Source organism: Arachis ipaensis, chromosome B02, assembly GCF_000816755.2.
Source record: "Arachis ipaensis cultivar K30076 chromosome B02, Araip1.1, whole genome shotgun sequence".
Classification (NCBI taxonomy): Eukaryota; Viridiplantae; Streptophyta; class Magnoliopsida; order Fabales; family Fabaceae; genus Arachis; species Arachis ipaensis.
Genome location: NC_029786.2, coordinates 1,428,628 through 1,446,581, shown reverse-complemented (window position 1 = coordinate 1,446,581; position 17,954 = coordinate 1,428,628). Strand labels below are relative to the sequence as shown.

Here is a 17,954-nt window from a genome sequence, read left to right as displayed (position 1 = left end):
AATTGCAGTTTTGAAATGATCTTGAATGCCAGTTTCAGTCAAAACATGCAAAATAATTTAAGAATATCAAAATTTAAATATATACATAAATTTAAATATTTTTGTTTTTTGTGTATCTAGCATTTGAGAACATCAAAATTGGATGATAGCTTTTTGATTACGTAATCAGTAGCTGTGTTGAAGATTCATGCAGGATAGTAAAAGGAATCTGCATGAGGTGTTTAAGAAAATTTTCAAAATAAAAGGATCAAGTAATTGCTATGTTGTAGATGTCTATAATAAGCTATTTCTAATACTAAGAAAAAGGTTCTTTTAGGATAAAAATTTCTTCCTTGTCTTGTTTATATACAGAGATATATCAGTATCCAACATGCTATTCAGAAAAAAGAAATGATAGCAGAAAAGGAGAGGGAAAATTGAAAGATAAACATCAACACAACTTGCAACTGCCCTCAAAACAATGCACATATGTAGTGAATTTATTGCAGTTGCAGCTTCATTTTTTGAGAGAAGGAGTGCACAGCCTACTGGGCTTCATCATCCACTTGTAAGAATACTTTAGGGAAAAATCTCACCTCTTGATGGAGAGTTGAGATCAAACCAGTATAAAAATTACTAGTTTTATTCTTTTGTGCCTTTCGCTATTCATTTCAATTTACATATTTTGATCTATTTTGTTTCTGAAGCTCTCTGTCTGCATGATAAAAATATAGAAGCTGCACATTGACACATTTTGTTACTTTTTTATTTAATTATTTACAACAAAGCCAGTTAACGAGTTAAGATCAATTTTTAACTGGTTTGATAAAAGTGAAATTTCATCACATATTTTGTCAGTGAAAGTTCTTAACACCTTGAATTTCTCTGTTAATGATATAAAACCGACTATTTTCTTCACTTCAGTTTTGCAATATGTTGAGCTTGATTTCTTAAGTCTTTTGTTTTTAATATGTATGTACAACTTTCCATGGAAAGTAATCTCAGTTTAACACACAAATAAGTATAACAACATCCATCAATTCAACAGCGAAATAATCATCATGAATTCATGATTTATTAGCCCCTAATTCTGCTTTATCTATATAGTACGTACATGCTCTAATTCGTGAAACAATTGAAACCTTCTTCACCTTGCATTTCCGTAGCAAATTAAAAAATACAAAACTAATTAGTTCCAACCAAACTAAGTGTAATAAATTCAACAACATATGATTTACAATCTTCATTATTTTTATTCTTTTAAGAAGTAACCTTGAAGATAGAAAATTATTAGTTCCAAGCCAACATTTTAAGTTTTAACCCCACTATTAACAACCTCACAACATAATATATCACCATGGTACTTACATACATACATTGCAGTCACATGAAGTTCCTAGTTTTATGTAATTAACTATTTTTCACAAAGACTAGTGTCCGTTGGCCACACTGAAACAACACCACTTTTGCTATTTGCATAATTTGTCTCATCCTTCAATGAAAAGTTAAAAAATGAAGAGTTAGTGAAAAGCCAGCTAGCAACTCCACTTGTTAGAATTATTTTAATTTACCTCGGAGACCGATACCACGTGAAATCATGGACATCTTGGGATATTCTTGATTCAGTAGCCCCTCAGTTCAGTACCTTGTAAACATTGTTCTCTTGCCTCTTCTGAAAGTTTGATCACTTTGCTATTGTTCGAGATCATGGCTGGAGTTCTTGTTGGTGGAGCTTTTCTGTCCGGCTTCATTAATGTTGTGCTAGACAGGCTCATTTCTGCTGATGCTGTCAACTTGGTTGTGGGCAAGAAGCTTAGCCCTGACTTGGTTGAAAGGCTGAAGAATGCTCTGACAGATGCTGGAGCTCTTGTTGATGATGCAGAGCTCAAGCAACTTGATAACCATGATGTGAAGCAGTGGCTCAACTGTCTCCGAGATGCTCTTTACACTGCCGATGACTTGCTGGACCTTATCTGCACCAAAGCTGCAACTCAAAAGGGGGTACGCAATTTCTTGCCTAGCTTCTTGAATTCTGAAGACAGGAAGATGGTGAATGAGATAGAAAGGGTGGTTAGAAGGATAGAAGATCTTGAGAACCGGAAAGGAAAGCTTGGGCTTGAAAAGATTTCCACTGCTACCTTCTCCTGGAAAACTCCAACCACTTCTCTTGTAAGAGGGAATGTGTATGGAAGGGAGGATGACAAGAAGGCCTTAATCAAGATGCTGAATGACAACAATGAGCATCACCTGTCTGTGATCTCTATTGTTGGCATGGGTGGTGTTGGTAAAACTACTTTGGCTCAATGGATGTATAATAATGCAGAGTTGATGGAGGGATTTGATCGGAAAGCATGGGTTTGCGTTTCGGAAAACTTCAATATTGTTGAGACTACAAGGAATATAGTAAAGGAGATCTCTACAAATGCTCAGGATCTTGATAGCTTCAATTCAGTTCAAGATGCTTTGAAGAAAGGATTTTCCGAAAAGAAGTTCTTTATTGTTTTGGATGATGTTTGGAGTAATGATCATCATCAATGGAAGGATTTTCTAGCCCCTTTTCAATATGGGGTTAAGGGAAGTACTATTCTTCTAACTACTCGCAAGGAAGATGTTGGTTCAGTTGTTCAAACAAATTATCACCCTCACTATCTCATTCCATTATCAGAAGACTACTGTTGGTCAGTGTTTGCAGCCAATGCTTCTTTTCCAGAATCAAATGGGAACCCGACACTAGAAGGAATAGGCAGAAGCATTGCTAGGAAGTGTGATGGTTTGCCATTAGCAGCCGAAACCCTTGGTTGCTTGTGCAGAGGGCATGTTGCTGAGGAATGGGAAAAAATATCAAGGAGTGACATTTGGGGATTTTCTATAAATGACAGTAAGATTATTCCAGCGTTGTTAGTAAGTTATCATCAACTTCCTTCATATTTAAAGCGTTGCTTTGTTTATTGTTCATTGTTTCCCAAAAATTATCACTTTGAGAAAGATGAACTAATTTTGTTGTGGATGGCCGAAGATCTTTTAAGACTACCAAAGTGAGGAGAGAGCTTGGAAGAGGTTGGTTGCAAGTGTTTTGAAGAATTAGTTTCAAGGTTATTCTTTAAAAAGCTTCAAGACAATAAGGAGTATTTTGTGATGCATGATCTCTTGCATGACTTGGCAATATTCCTTGCTGGAGATTTCTATTGTAGAATAGAAGCACTTGGTGAACATGAAGAAAAGAAGGTTCTCACTCGCCATTTCTCATATTTCCCACCTGAAAGGTTACATCGTCCAATCTCAAAAGTCTTCAACTCCAATGCAAAGTTGGAATCTTTCAGGACATCGTTGTATATCGATGATTTGTTCAGCATGGAAAGTGTAGCATCTAAGTTTATATGCTTGAGAGTTTTATCCTTTCATAAACTTGATGTATTACCTGATTCAATAGGTGAATTGATTCATCTACGGTATTTGAATCTCTCTTCGACTGACATTAACAGGTTGCCAGAATCATTGTGCAACTTGTATAATCTGCAAACATTAATATTGTACAGATGTACTGAGTTGACCATGTTGCCCGTTAACATGCACAATCTTGTGAATTTACGGCACCTTGATCTTAGGAAAACTTCTTTGGAAGAAATGCCTGGAGGAATAAGCAAAATGAAACACTTGCATACCTTAAGTTCGTTTGTGGTGGGCAAGCATGAAGATAATGGAATCAAGGAATTAGGAGGGCTCTCAAATCTTCACGGATCACTTGAGCTTAAGAAGTTGGAGAATATTGTGGACGTGAAAGAAGCAGAGAATGCAAGGATGACAAACAAGAATCTCATCAACGAATTATACTTGGAGTGGTCTTCAGGTGATGATATGGTTCCGAACACAAAAGCCGAAAGAGATATACTTGACAGCTTGCAACCTCACAACAGCTTGAAAGAGTTGAGAATCAAGGGATACAAGGGTACAATATTTCCAGATTGGTTGGGACACTGTTCTTACAACAATATGACAAGTGTATCTCTAGAGTCTTGCAACAATTGCTGCATGCTACCTTCACTTGGACAGTTGCCATATCTTAAGGCCCTGCGCATTCAAGGTTTTGATCAGCTGAAGTGTGTTGGCATGGAGTTTTACAAGGGTATTGGTGACCCTTCTTTGCATATTGCTCCTCCTTTTCCCTTGTTGGAGAGTTTGGAATTTGATAACATGCCATGTTGGGAGGAGTGGCACTTACCTGACTCAAAAGCTTTTCCTCAGCTTAAGAGTCTTCAAATAATAGATTGTCCAATGTTAAAGGGAGATACGCTTCATCGGGTATTGATGAGAATTGTTTCTTCTTCATCGGATGCTTTGAAAGTTCGCAAGCTAGTTATCCAATCTGAAGCAGCAGGGTTTGCAGATATGTCACTTAATGGGGATAGATTATCAATTAGGGGAAGTGAATCTGTGGTGGAGTCTGCATTTAACGAAATGATCAGCATTAAGCATCTACCCTCCCTCCAAGAAGTAGAAATTATCGGGTGTTCGTTTGCTGTGTCCTGGCCGAACAATTGTTTACTACCCAAATCTTTGCAAAAGCTCACAATCACGGACTGCAGCAAAGTGGAATTCCCGCAGCACAAGTACGATTTGGTAGAGCTACTAATACACAGCTGTCATTCACTGACCTCCTTGTCGTTGGATGTCTTTCCCAATCTCAAGAATCTCGATATAACAGTGTGTTCAAATCTGGAATCAGTGTCAATGTCAGAGGCACCACACGCTGCTCTTCAACGTCTCTCCATTAGATTCTGCGACAAATTAGTGTCATTAGCAGGAGAAGGACTGGCTGCACCCAACTTGACTCATCTCAAGATAATAGGGTGCTCAAAGTTGGAGGCATTACCACGTGACATGAAGAGTATACTCCCAAGTCTACAGTCTCTCAACATACAAAGCTGCCCAAATATTTGCAGGTTGCCAGAGGGTGGTTTGCCGCCTAACTTGAAATCACTTGTAGTGCGAATTTGCGAGCAACAAACAAGGGATCTATCATGGATGGCCAACTTGGACGCCCTCACTCATCTTGCCATTGATGGTTATAACTGTAAGAACATAAAGTCATACCCAGAGGTGGGTTCGCTGCCTCACCTTCCTTCCCTTACCACTCTTTATATATGGTGGTTCGATAATCTGGAGACATTGGAGTGCAACGAGCTTCTCCGCCTCACCTCCCTTCAACAATTAAGCATTTCATTCTGCCAGAAGCTGGAGAATATGGAAGGAGAAAAGCTGCCTCCCTCTCTCTTGCTACTCCAAATTGAAGGGTGTCGTTTGCTGGGAGGATTATGCAAGAATAAGCATCAACAAATTTGGTCCAAAATTTCCCACATCCCCAACATTAAATTTTCTGAATAGAGATTTCTGAGCAGGTAATTCTCTAATCTTCATGTTTCTCATGCTACCACATTTAAATTCACACACGCATAAATTTCCATTTCCTTCAAGAGAAAAAAGACAATTGAACTCGTATGACAAATTGCATTCTTTTCTTTCATTTATCTGGGAACCTCTCACTTTGCACTTGTAGTTCAACAAATATCTTTTCTTTCTTTCACAAACTCATTGCTCTCTCTAATACTTATTAACATTCATATTTTTCAATAAAATCACATTTACAAAAGAAGATAACAATTAACATGAAACAAAAATTGAAGGACAGTGAACATCTTTTTTGTTGAAAAGATTCTTTTTTTTGTTGGTATGTTTCTCTCTTCCTCTCTATAATTTTATTTTTGCTCTTTTGCACAGAAAAAATAAAATAATAGCTTGATTTGTGGAAAGAAAAGAGTTATAAAATGTTATGTGCAGTTTGTACATATATTAACCTGCAGTGGGATTCAAAATTTCAAATGATTCAAGAAAAAGCATTGTCATAGAATATTTGATCTTTTTGGACTGAATTGAAGAGGATAGCTACAAATATACAGGGTTATTGTTATGTAAGGTCAGTGTATTATGTGTATGGAAAAATTTTTCCTTTTATAACTTGTAGTATTATAAACATCAATCACTTTAGTTTCTTTATAACTAGAATGAGACCCGCGCATCAAGGTAAATTAATGATAGTATATAATAAATATTAAAAATGACTATGTTTTGTAGAATTAAATATGTGTAAACTAAAGTTAAATTTAAAAGGTGTTTTGTTTAAAATAATATGGAGTAAAAAAATTTTGGATGTTGGAGTTGTACAAAGTGATATTTTTATCTGGTGGTTTGATTTTTGCATTTGTTTTGGTTGATGGACTTATTCTTCTTATGTGGCGTTCGTCCTCCTTTTTCTTTATGGGTTATTGTTTGAGTTGTTGCTTTCTTCTTTCTATTGTAGATTTTTGTGAAGGCATGTTTTTTATGAATTGTTGAGTTGTATGCACTTTCTATTGTGTTTGTTCCATCTTTGCATGTATGTTCTTTTTCTAAAGATGTGTCTTGAATTTGTATGATTTTCTTTTTCCTTAATCTCTTGCATGCAGTTTTCTAATGACATCTACAATAAAAAGAACAAAAATGTGTAGATTTTTTTTAAATAAGTTATTTTTAATAAGAATAATTGAAATAGTATAAAGTGAAATTACCTGTTAATATTTTTCTTTGACCCACTTTGTCAAACAATATCTCAAGTGATACAAATTCAAAATAGTGTTAGAAAATGTTCAATTTAAAACTACAATTTAAAAATACAATAAATATATTTGTTTTGTACCTTTTCATCTAATATAATCATTTCTAAGCAAAGAAACTCTTCTTCATTTGTGGGTGTTAATGTTTTCCACGAACCACATGAACTTTGATAACCAATTGTGTTTGTTTGGTGATATTATCCAAAGAATGATACTCCATTGAGTAAGTTTGAGATATTGTGTAGTGCGAAAATAATTTTTTTGTACTAAATTTGATGTTATTTGAAGAAATAGTAATAAGAGACTTATATAAGTAGTACAAATAGTATAGAATTTGAATAGATTTGTAACGTAAAATTTATTATGATTAATAGATTATTATGACATTTATAAGAATAGATGTTTATTACATTTAATGAGTTATTTATAAAAATAAATAAATTAATTATTGGGATTATTAAGAATAGATTGTTTACAAATTTGTATATATTTATTAGTGGTATATTTTTTTATATATTTTATTTTTTTGCTAATTTGGAAATAATAGTTGATTTGACAAAAAATGAGTGGTTGATTCTGAAGTGGAAGAGGTAAATTGGCACTCCTCTTTGATCGAAGATATTGCTTTCTTCTCATCCTTGCTTGTCTAAATTGGATAGATCTAAGTGTTTCAAACAATTGTGTTTCTACATTTTCAAAATAGGCATCAAAATCACCTTATGAATCAATTTACAATAAAATAAGGAAGATGCAATAAAAATTATGTTAAACAAACCAAGCTGCATAATCATATGCTGGAGGCACATATCGTCTTGTCTTCCTTTTTTTGAAAGGATTGCTCAATAGAACAGAATATGTTATAAGACTCTTTTTGTACTAACTTGAAGTGGAAGCGAAATTGGCACTCCTCTTTGACCGAAGATATTGCTTTCTCCTCATCCTTGCTTGTCTAAATTGGATAGTGTAAGGCCCACATCGGTTGGAGAGGGGAACGAAGCATGCCTTATAAGGGTGTGGATACCTCTCCCTAGCATGACGCGTTTTGACGAGTGAGTGTGGGGGGGCTTCGGCTATCATCCCTATCGTCAAAGGCAAAACCGTGAGGCCTTGTGTGCCAAAGCGAACAATATCGTGCTAGCGGGTGGTCTGGGCTGTTATAGATAGATCTAATTGTTTTAAATAATTGTGTTTCTACATTTTTAAAATAGGCATCAAAATCACCTTATGAATCAATTTACAATAAAATAAGAAAGGTGCAATAAAAATTATGTTAAACAAACCAAGCTGCATAATCATATGTTGGAGCCTTGGAGGCACATATCTTCTTGTCTTCGTTTTTTTGAAAGGATTGCTCTCCGCCTCTTTAATCTAGCAATTTTGGGTAGTCTGTCATTACCACTGCAAATCCTTCTACAACAAAGAGAATAAGACATGGTCAAAGAATGATAATCCATTCTAAGTAAATTGTGGAAGCAATACTGCACATGTGGAATAACAATTTGAAAAAGAGAAACACATAAATGTAAATTGTGGAAGCAGTACTCCACGTGTAAAATAACAATTTATAATTTTAAATGCACATTAATTTTGGTTGTGACTGTTGGACAGAACTGTTTAAAAAAGAGGAATACATAAACCTGTGCTACTTGCAATGAGTTCACAATTAAAATGTTATTATTTATAACAAATAAATAGGGCTATTGAAAATGATATTGAACAACAGAATGAGAAGAGTAAACAGCAAAGTTGAAAATCTTTAGGAAGATACCTGGGACGAATTTCCTAAGTTGGCGGCGCCGAATGGTGACTGATGAGTTTGGAAAACTCTTATTTAATTTTGATGATGAACAAACATTATTAAAATGTTTAATTACAAAATTATTAATTTGATCTTAATTTATATTTGCCTAATTAATAATTTTGTTGTGCAGATTTTATATTGGGCCGAAAAATGAGTTTCTGGCTTAAGCCCAAAAACCAGCCTTGTTGCATGATTATATACTAAGTGGCTGAAATTTTATATTGTTGGGCCAAGCTTGATGTTGCTTACAACCAAGCCCATGGTTAATTTTTGATGAGAACCTCTTATGCTTGATCCGAAACAATTTTCATCAAGAAAGCAAATGTTAACCAAATGGGCCAGATTTAATATTTGATGCAACTAAGCCCAATTATATGCAATGCTAATTCCTCATGCATTACCCGAAAAAGAGGGAACCCAAATTGTTTTCAACAGATCCAAAATTCAAACATGTGTTGGATTTGGTTCGGTTTTGGCTTCAATAAGTGGAGGCTCCCCTCTTCTATAATAAGGGTGGACAGCCACTGTTTGAAGCAAGGAGAAAGTTTGAGAGTGCAAGGCACAGTGTTCTCAGAGCTACCTGAGCCAACAGTTTTCTCTTCTCCTTCAATGTATTCTGTTTTGTATTTTTCTGTTTAATTTTGTCATGTCTTGAGTCTCATGGTAAAAGGCAAACAGTGAGGTTTGTAATGAAAAAGCCATAGAGTGGAAAAAGGCAGAGAGTGCAAAATTAAAAGAAAAAAAGCCATAGATGTCTTAGAGTTCCTTTGTTCATCTATGTTGTGTTTCATGATTCTATGGGAATCCCCTTGTAAGTTGGGTTAGCACTTTACAAGTTGTAATCAAAGGAGCATAGGACAATAGAGGAATCCATACATGTTACTTTTTGTGATTCTAACTTAATTCCCAGTATTGTGAAGGATATTGATTCAGATTGTGAAGATGGAACAAGCAAAGAAATTCCTAAATCTGTCCAGAATGAAGAATCTGTCAGCCCTGTTCTGTCTCGTCAGATTGGAGGAGACACTTCCATTTTGTCTTCTGAACAGGCACGAGCAACTGAAACAGTGAGACCACCAGAAGTTCATCAAAGTTCTACACTTGTCCGAAAGCCTAGAGAATGGAAGTCTATGAGAGGTTATCCTCATGATTTCATCATTTGTGATCCTTCTCATGGCGTAACAACAAGATCCTCCACCAAAAGGCAAACTGAACCTAGCAACTTTGCTTTCTTGTCACAAATGGAGTCCAACAATGTCAAACAAGCTCTTGAAGATCCATCATGGGTCAAAGCCATGCAAGAGGAGCTAGCTCAATTTGACAAGAATGAGGTTTGGACATTAGTACCCTATTCGGATGGTATGAAGGTAACGGGTACTAAGTGGGTCTTTAAAAATAAACTTGGTGAGGATGGACAAGTTGTTCGTAACAAGGCTAGATTAGTGGCCCAAGGTTACGATCAAGAAGAGGGTATAGATTTTGATGAGTCTTTTGCTCCGGTAGCTAGAATGGAAGCAGTTTCTGGCTTAAGCCCAAAAACCAGCCTTGTTGCATGATTATATACTAAGTGGCTGAAATTTTATATTGTTGGGCCAAGTTTGATGTTGCTTACAACCAAGCCCATGGTTAATTTTTGATGAGAACCTCTTATGCTTGATCCGAAACAATTTTCATCAAGAAAGCAAATGTTAACCAAATGGGTCAGATTTAATATTTGATGCAACTAAGCCCAATTATATGCAATGCTAATTCCTCATGCATTACCCGAAAAAGAGGGAACCCAAATTGTTTTCAACAAATCCAAAATTCAAACATGTGTTGGATTTCAAATTACACTCAACTATCATTTATTACATGATATAGATGTCTTAGAGTTCCTTTGTTCATCTATGTTGTGTTTCATGATTCTGTGGGAATCCCCTTGTAAGTTGGGTTAGCACTTTACAAGTTGTAATCAGATTGATTATAGTGAAATTCCATCATGTTTGTGATGGAGACTGGATGTAGGCTGCACTGCACTTAGCAGCTGAACCAGGATATATCTGGGTGTAATCTTCAACTCTTCTCTCCTACATTTCTATTTCTACTGCACAGGAGCAAAAACTAATATTATCTCGTGCCAAGTGACGAGACAAAAAGAAAAGTCTCGTGGCAAGGGACGAGACAAAACAAAGTTGCTCGTGTCCAGTGACGAGCAAAAACAGAAAAGCCTCCTCTGTATTCAGCAAGTGTCAGCAACATAAAAAAGGGGGCTAAGATTCAACCCTCCTTCTCTTAGCCACTGAAACCATCAGTGACGTTGGTCTGAGACCCAGAATCGAGCTCTGGCAGGAAAACCGCAACAGGAGGAATGGAGTTTGCCCTGGTTTCTGCAATTTATGCAATGCGGCTCCGCCGGGGATGGACTTCGCGATGGACAATTTGTTTTGAGGAAAAAACAATAGCTCATGGGACCGAAAGTGGATGGAGGAAATAGGATCTTGGAAGGGAAGAGGTGCCAAGAGGAAGAGGATTTGGAGAAGTATGAGAAAGGTAATAAGCTCTTTGGTTTGCAGAGCTTTTTTTTTTTGGGTAAATGTTAATTTGTGTTTTTGTTGTTTTAGAAATAAGGATTGATTTGGAAAAAGTGAAGTTGTTGGTTTTGTTTTTTGTATTTTTTTTTATTTGAAATTAAAAGTTGATTTGGCAAGATTTGAGTGGTGGATTCTAAAAATTTGCCAAGTAAGCGATAGTGCTGACATGGCGTTAGTAGAAGAAGAGAAATAACTTAGAAGTAATGTGGGTAAACCTATGTACCTACTTTTATATATTAAGAATAGATAGATAGATAGATAGATAGATAGATAGATAGATAGATAGATAGATAGATAGATAGATGTTGTATGATGGCAAACATTATTTTTGACATTATATTATTTTTGTCAATTCATCCTTTTCAGTATATAGGAAAACTCTCTACAAAAAGGGAAAAGCAGACCAGCAAGCAAATTAGAATCAAATTCTTCATCATTTAGTCTTGTCTCGATACAACTGCAAAGTTTTTCTCATTTTCACTTGTGTCACTTTGTTTATCATTCTCTTTCTGCGATTCTTTTAAACAGAGAGTGAGTTATCCTAGGCTAGATAAAGAGACTTGTTCAGTTGTTCTTAGGTTGTGCTGTTTAAGAAGTTTGTGTTTCTGTGAGAAATTGTTTGTAATAAACATTGATATAGTGAAACATCTCTCTTTGGTTGTGGATTGGATGTAGACTCATTGTTGGAGTTCAACCAGTATAAATTTGTTGTGCCTCTTTTTTCTAACTCTCTCTTTGCATATTTTGATCATCTTGCATTAATAAATTCTGCTGCATACTTAAGATACTTAACTATATTCATATTGCAGAGTCATTTGTGATATAGTTTAAACTTTAAAGAGACTGGCAATTATGATTTTATTGAGCAAGAAAGTTTTTTAATGGTATTTGATTCAATCCCCTTCTCAATACTATCAATTGCTTTCTAAGTTGGAATATCAGTAAGCTAATGAAGTCCTTTAGTGAATAAATAATAAGGAATGGATTAACAAATTTTGCATTATGGAGGACCAAATAATTTTTACACATTTAATATGTCAAAAGCTTTACATTTGCATCTCTTCTATAATTTATCTTGGAGCATCTTTCAAAGAGAAATTATTTTAACTTCCAACTCTTCATAAAAAAAAAATAGACATTATGGTATTTCTTAGAAGGTATGTGTTTGTTATCAGAAATTGTAAAGAAAGTGGAACTGAGCATAATAACTATTTAGTTGCTTAGTTGATACTCCTAACTTGTAAGAGAAAGACATAACAAGACCAGATATTCTTAGCAGATAGCAACATAAGTAATTAAAAACAGAAAAAAGTAAGGAATCCGAACTCGAAAATATATAACATTGCAGAACTTTTGACAAGTGAGAACATAATCAATTCAGTGGTATGGGGAAAATTTATTAACTAATAAACAAGATAATATTATACATGATAAAGTAGAAGTTATTTATTATTGACGAATAGACTAACATGAATATTTTTTTGTTAATAGTCCTTCTGACAAGAAATTATGAGAACTACAAACTGCAAAGCCTACAATGTAAAAACATCTTTGTAAACGATTATCAGTGATTGATGGCTTATTTATTTCTTCCTTTTCTTGTTTCTACATGAAGATACGAAGGTGGCTACTGGCTACCATGCTTGTGGATTCTGGTGGATTGTCAAGCTTACCAGCACTGCTTTGAATATCATGTGATTTCTTAAACTTCACACCTAGTCTTAATGATTTAGAAAGCAAAAATAAAAAAAATAAAACAAACACTACATAAGAAGACTAATAAAAATACAAAAATTATTACCATGGATAAGCTAGTTATCAACACGTGTAGGCGTGAAAGTCAATGTCTATTGCCAACAAATTATAACCTTATATTATTACCATAATACCATGATCCATGTGCAGCTTCATGCTCCTTGGTTTTATATAATTTCTTTCCACAGAGACTAGTGTCCGTTGATCATAGTGAAACCACACCACTAATATTTTTGCTATTTAACAATGTGTTGCTTCTTTCAAACAAGAATTAAGAAATGGAGTTAGTGCAGAGCCAGCTAAGCACTCCACTGATACCGAATTTTTTATAGTTACCTTGGAAACCGATACCACGTGAAATCATGTAGGACAACTTCTTTGAAGAAAACCCCTCTATTGAGTTCACTACACCCTGCAACCATTGTTCTCTTACCTTTCTCTGCAAATCCATTCACTTTTCTGTTGTTGTTGAGATCATATCATGGCTGGTGCACTTGTTGGTGGAGCTTTCCTCTCTGGCTTCATTAACGTTCTCTTTGACAGGCTCCTTACAAAAGATGCGGTCAACTTGGTCCTGGGAAAGAAGCTTGGCCCTGACTTGGTTGAAAGGCTGAAGACTGCTCTGTTGGGTGCTGAAGCTCTTGTTGCTGATGCTGAGCTGAAGCAGTTTGGTAATCCATCTGTGAGGAAGTGGCTCGATAGTCTCCGGGATGCTGTTTACTGTGCTGACGACTTGCTGGATGCGGTCCTCCTCAAAGCCACCACTCAAAAGAATGCAACTTCTTCCTGGTCCCTTAGCTTCTTCATCAACCGAGATAGGGATGAAATGGTAGACAAGATGGAAGGGATGGTTAGAAGAATAGAGGATCTTGGAAAACAAAAAGATTTCCTTGGTCTTGAAAAGATTCCCACTGGTAGCTCATCATGGAGGACTCCGACCAGTTCTCTTGTAAGAGGGAGTGTGTATGGCAGGGAGGATGACCAGAAGGCCTTAGTCCAGATGCTGATTGACAACAGTGAGCATCACCTGTCTGTGATCGCTATTGTTGGCATAGGTGGGGTTGGTAAAACAACTTTAGCCCAATGGCTGTACAACAATCAGGAGGAGTTCATGAAGGGATTTGATCTGAAAGCATGGGTTTGCGTTTCGGAGAAGTTTGAAGTTGTTGAGACTACAAGGAATGTTATAAAGGAGATCTCTCCAGATGCTCAGGGTCTTGAGCATTTCAATTCACTTCACAGTGCTTTGAAAGAAGAATTGTCGAATAAGAAGTTCCTTATTGTTCTGGATGATGTTTGGAGTGATGATGGTGACAAATGGAGTAATTTTATGACCCCTTTCCAACAAAATGGGAATAAGGGAAGTATTGTTCTTCTGACTACTCGGGAGGAAAATGTTGCTTCCGCAGTTCAAAATTGTCGCCCTTATTTTCTCAAGAAGTTGTCGGAGGACTATTGTTGGTCAGTGTTTGCAGAAAATGCTTCTTTTCCAGAATCAAATGGGAGAGCAGCACTTGAAGAAATAGGCAGAAAGATTGTCAAGAAATGTGATGGCTTGCCATTAGCTGCAGAAACACTTGGTCGCTTGTTACGTACAAAGCATGATGTTGAGGAATGGAACAAGATACTAATGAGTGATATTTGGGAATTTTCGGTGGAGAAGAGTAAGATTATTCCAGCATTACTGATAAGTTACTTCCATCTTTCTCCATATTTAAAGCGTTGTTTTGTTTATTGTGCTTTATTTCCCAAGGATTATAAATTTGAGAAAGATGAATTAATCCTTTTGTGGATGGCAGAAGATCTTTTACCACCACCAAAGAGAGGAGAGAGTTTAGAAGAAGTTGGTTGTGAGTGTTTTGATGAACTTACTTCCAGATTATTTTTCACGAAGAGTAAAGACTTTGGTGATTATTTTGTGATGCATGATCTGTTGCATGATTTAGCAATATTCCTTGCTGTAGATTTAAGTCATTGTAGCTCAAAACTTTATAATTCTATTTCTAAAGTAGAATCTTTGAGAACATTATTATTGTATGGCGGTTTCTCATCTCCCAACTGCAACATTGAAGCGGCAACATGTGAGATATTATCAAAGTGTAAATACTTGAGAGTTTTATCCCTTACAAAACTTGATGAGGTGCTTAATTTAATAGGAGAATTGATCCATCTGCGCTACTTGGATCTCTCTTGGACTTATACCAAGACATTGCCAGAGTCTTTGTGCAACTTGTGTAATTTGCAAACATTGAAGTTGAATCATTGTTCTAAGCTAACTACGCTGCCTAGTGGTTTGCATAATCTTGTGAATTTGCGGCATCTTGATATTAGAAAAATCTCTTTGGAAGAAATGCCCAGAAAAATGAGCAAATTGAATCAGTTGCACATTTTAAGTTACTTTGTCGTTGGCAAGCACAAAGACAACGGAATCCAGGAGTTAGGAGGGCTGGAAAATCTTCATGGATCCGTTGAGATTAAGAAGTTGGAGAATATTGTTGATGTGAATGAAGCAAAGAGGGCAAAGATAATGGATATGAAGCACATTGATGAATTATGTTTGCAATGGTCTTCAGGTGATGATTTGGTTTCAAGTACACAACAAGAAAGAGACATGCTCGACAACTTGCAACCGCAGAATGGGTTGAAAGAGTTGAGAATATGGGGATACAAGGGTACAATATTTCCAGATTGGTTGGGGAACTGTTCCTACGAATATATGACACGTATATCTCTAAAGTCTTGCAAGAATTGCTGCATGCTGCCTTCACTTGGACAGCTGCCATCTCTCAAGTCCCTGCGCATTGAAGGTTTCCATCAGCTGAGGAGTATTGGCGAGGAGTTTTACAAGAATGAAGGAGATCATCATTCTTCGCATATTGCACCGTTTCCCTCATTGAAGACTTTGATATTTTATAACATGGCATGTTGGGAGGTGTGGCACGTAGCTGAGTCGGAAACTTTTCCTCAACTTAGGAAGCTTCAAATAAGAAGATGCCCAATGTTGAAGGAAGAGATGCGTAATCAGGTATTCTTCAGAATAGTTTCTTCTTTGTCGGATGTTTCCAAAGTTCGCAAACTACTTATAGACGACCATTTTATAGAACGGCACACCGAGGACATGTTTCTTGATGGGGATACTTTAAGAATTGGGGGAAGTGAATCTGTGAGGGAGTCTGCATTGAAGGCAATGATCAGCATGAACCATCTACGTTGCCTCCAAGAAATACACATCTCAGGGTGTAGAAAACTAGAATTCCCGCAGCTACAGCAGCACAAGTATGATTTGGTAGAGCTACAAATACAACACAGCTGTGATTCACTGACCTCCTTGTCGTTGGACGTCTTTCCCAATCTCAAGAATCTCAAGATAGAAGGGTGTAGGAATCTGGAATCAGTGTCAATGTCAGAGGCACCACACGCTGCTCTTCAACGTCTCTCCATTACTCTCTGCCAAAAATTAGTGTCATTTGCAGGAGGACTGGCTGCACCCAACTTGACTCATCTCAATGTTAGCAGGTGCTCAAAGTTGGAGGCATTACCACGTGACATGAAGAGTCTACTCCCAAGTTTACAGTCCCTCGAGATAAATGGTTGCCCAAACCTTTGCAGGTTGCCAGAGGGTGGTTTGCCGCCTAACTTGAGATCACTTGAGGTGGGAATTTGCGAACAACAAATGAGGGATCTGTCATGGGTGGCCAACTTGCACGCCCTCACTCATCTTACCATTTCAGGTTATTACTGCGACAACATAAAGTCATACCCAGAGGTGGGTTCGTTGCCTCACCTTCCCTCCCTTACCACTCTTTATATTGAATACTTTGATAATCTGGAGACATTGGAGTGCAACGAGCTTCTCCACCTCACCTCCCTTCAACAACTACACATAGATTGGTGTCCAAAGATAGAGAATATGCAAGGAGAAAAGCTGCCTCCCTCTCTCTTGCTACTGAGAATTCAAAAGTGTCCTTTGCTGGGAGAACACTGCAAGAACAAGCATCAACTAATCTGGCCCAAGATTTCCCACATCCCCACCATTCAAGTCAAAAACCTTTCCGACACAGATTCTGAGTAGGTAATTTTCTAATCTCTCATGTTTGTCATTTCCTTTTTTTTTTAAACATACACACCATTCAAGTTGACGGCCGATGAATTTTCTGAAGAGAGATTTATGAGCAAGTAATTATCTAACCTTCATGTTTGTCTTGCTACCACATGTAAATTCACGCATGCATAAATTTCCATTTCCTTCAAGTGAAAAAAATTCTCTCTTTCTTTAGACAACATTAACTAGTTAAACTAGTATGCCAACTGGAAAATATGCATTCTTTTCTTTCATTTATTTGGGGGAAGCTCTCAGCTTGCAGTTGCAGTTGTAGTATGCCAAATGATTCAAGAAAAAGCATCATCATAGAATATTTGATCTTTTTGGACTGAATTGAAGAGGATAGCTACAAATATACAGGGTTATTATGCATTCTCACAAAAGGGTATAGAAAATAAAAAGAAAACAAAGTTTGTAGAATGATAAGTGTGTTTGGTTTTTGTGATGACAAACACTTGGTCTTGAAATCTTTTTACTTTGTGTATGTGTAACCTCTGAGTCCTGCAGGAGATACATTGAAGATTGAGCAGAGAAGGTCAAAGATTCTGAAAACAGAATTGATAGCAATAGCAAAAAAGAATATGTAAACTTGGATCAATAGAAATCATGAATAGAAGCTGCTTTTCTGGTGAAGTTTAGCAATTTCATCTTCTTGATGTATTTAGATGAGCATCTTCTCAGTGTAGAAGAGATTATGTATGATGAAGTTGTTGCCAAATCAACCTATGTACTGAATATTATTGTTGTTGTTAGTTTATTAGTTATTATGTTGTATGATGATAAACATTATTTTTGAAGCAGATTGAATGTGTGTCATTGCCTTAATGTAGCTGCATTTTTTTTTCTTTTGTTTTAGAAATAATTATTGTAGACAGAAAAAAATATGACCTGGATATGTCTTGAATATTCCCAAGATTGATGGTTGAGATATTAGTGTCACTCTAAACAGATAAGTATCATCTATTTATTTATATCATATAAAAGATTATGCAAGCTTATCATAGAATGAGTTTGTAGTATATTGTTTTGTGTAATTATGTTATGTCAATAATTTTGTATAGATTACAATTTTATAATATAAAAAATAATAAAATTCT

At 36.1% G+C, this 17,954-nt stretch overlaps 4 protein-coding genes across 5 annotated transcripts in view; all 4 read left to right on the top strand.

The window, feature by feature from the left end:
- The window catches only part of LOC107621858 (putative disease resistance protein At3g14460), a 6,252-nt gene extending 5,683 nt beyond the window's left edge, over nucleotides 1–569 (top strand). Inside the window, exon 4 of the mRNA XM_016323845.2 lies at nucleotides 352–569. The gene's annotated coding sequence lies outside the window, so the exon portion shown is untranslated. The remainder of the gene's footprint in view (nucleotides 1–351) is intronic.
- Nucleotides 1,322–3,042, top strand: LOC110268512 (putative disease resistance RPP13-like protein 1). Its single transcript, XM_021114771.1, has one exon. The coding sequence runs from the start codon at nucleotides 1,687–1,689 to the stop codon at nucleotides 3,016–3,018; it is 1,332 nt and encodes a 443-aa protein (XP_020970430.1). The 5' UTR covers nucleotides 1,322–1,686; the 3' UTR covers nucleotides 3,019–3,042.
- The window catches only part of LOC107626564 (putative disease resistance protein At3g14460), an 87,589-nt gene continuing 72,720 nt past the window's right edge, over nucleotides 3,086–17,954 (top strand). For both annotated transcript variants that reach the window (XM_021114738.1, XM_021114741.1), the window contains exon 1: nucleotides 3,086–5,375. In XM_021114738.1, the coding sequence (XP_020970397.1) occupies nucleotides 3,115–5,361 (2,247 nt within the window). In that variant the 5' untranslated portion in view covers nucleotides 3,086–3,114 and the 3' untranslated portion in view covers nucleotides 5,362–5,375. The remainder of the gene's footprint in view (nucleotides 5,376–17,954) is intronic.
- LOC107621926 (putative disease resistance protein At3g14460) lies at nucleotides 13,017–17,682 on the top strand. Its single transcript, XM_021114717.1, has 2 exons — nucleotides 13,017–16,827; nucleotides 17,365–17,682. Exon 1 carries the CDS (start codon nucleotides 13,237–13,239, stop codon nucleotides 16,825–16,827), a length of 3,591 nt encoding a protein of 1,196 aa, XP_020970376.1. The 5' UTR covers nucleotides 13,017–13,236; the 3' UTR covers nucleotides 17,365–17,682.

What these genes read in the sequence shown, in the direction of transcription:
- LOC107621926 (XM_021114717.1), top strand. Translation starts at nt 13,237, where the DNA reads ATGGCTGGTGCACTTGTTGGTGGAGCTTTCCTCTCTGGCTTCATTAAC.
- LOC110268512 (XM_021114771.1), top strand. Translation starts at nt 1,687, where the DNA reads ATGGCTGGAGTTCTTGTTGGTGGAGCTTTTCTGTCCGGCTTCATTAAT.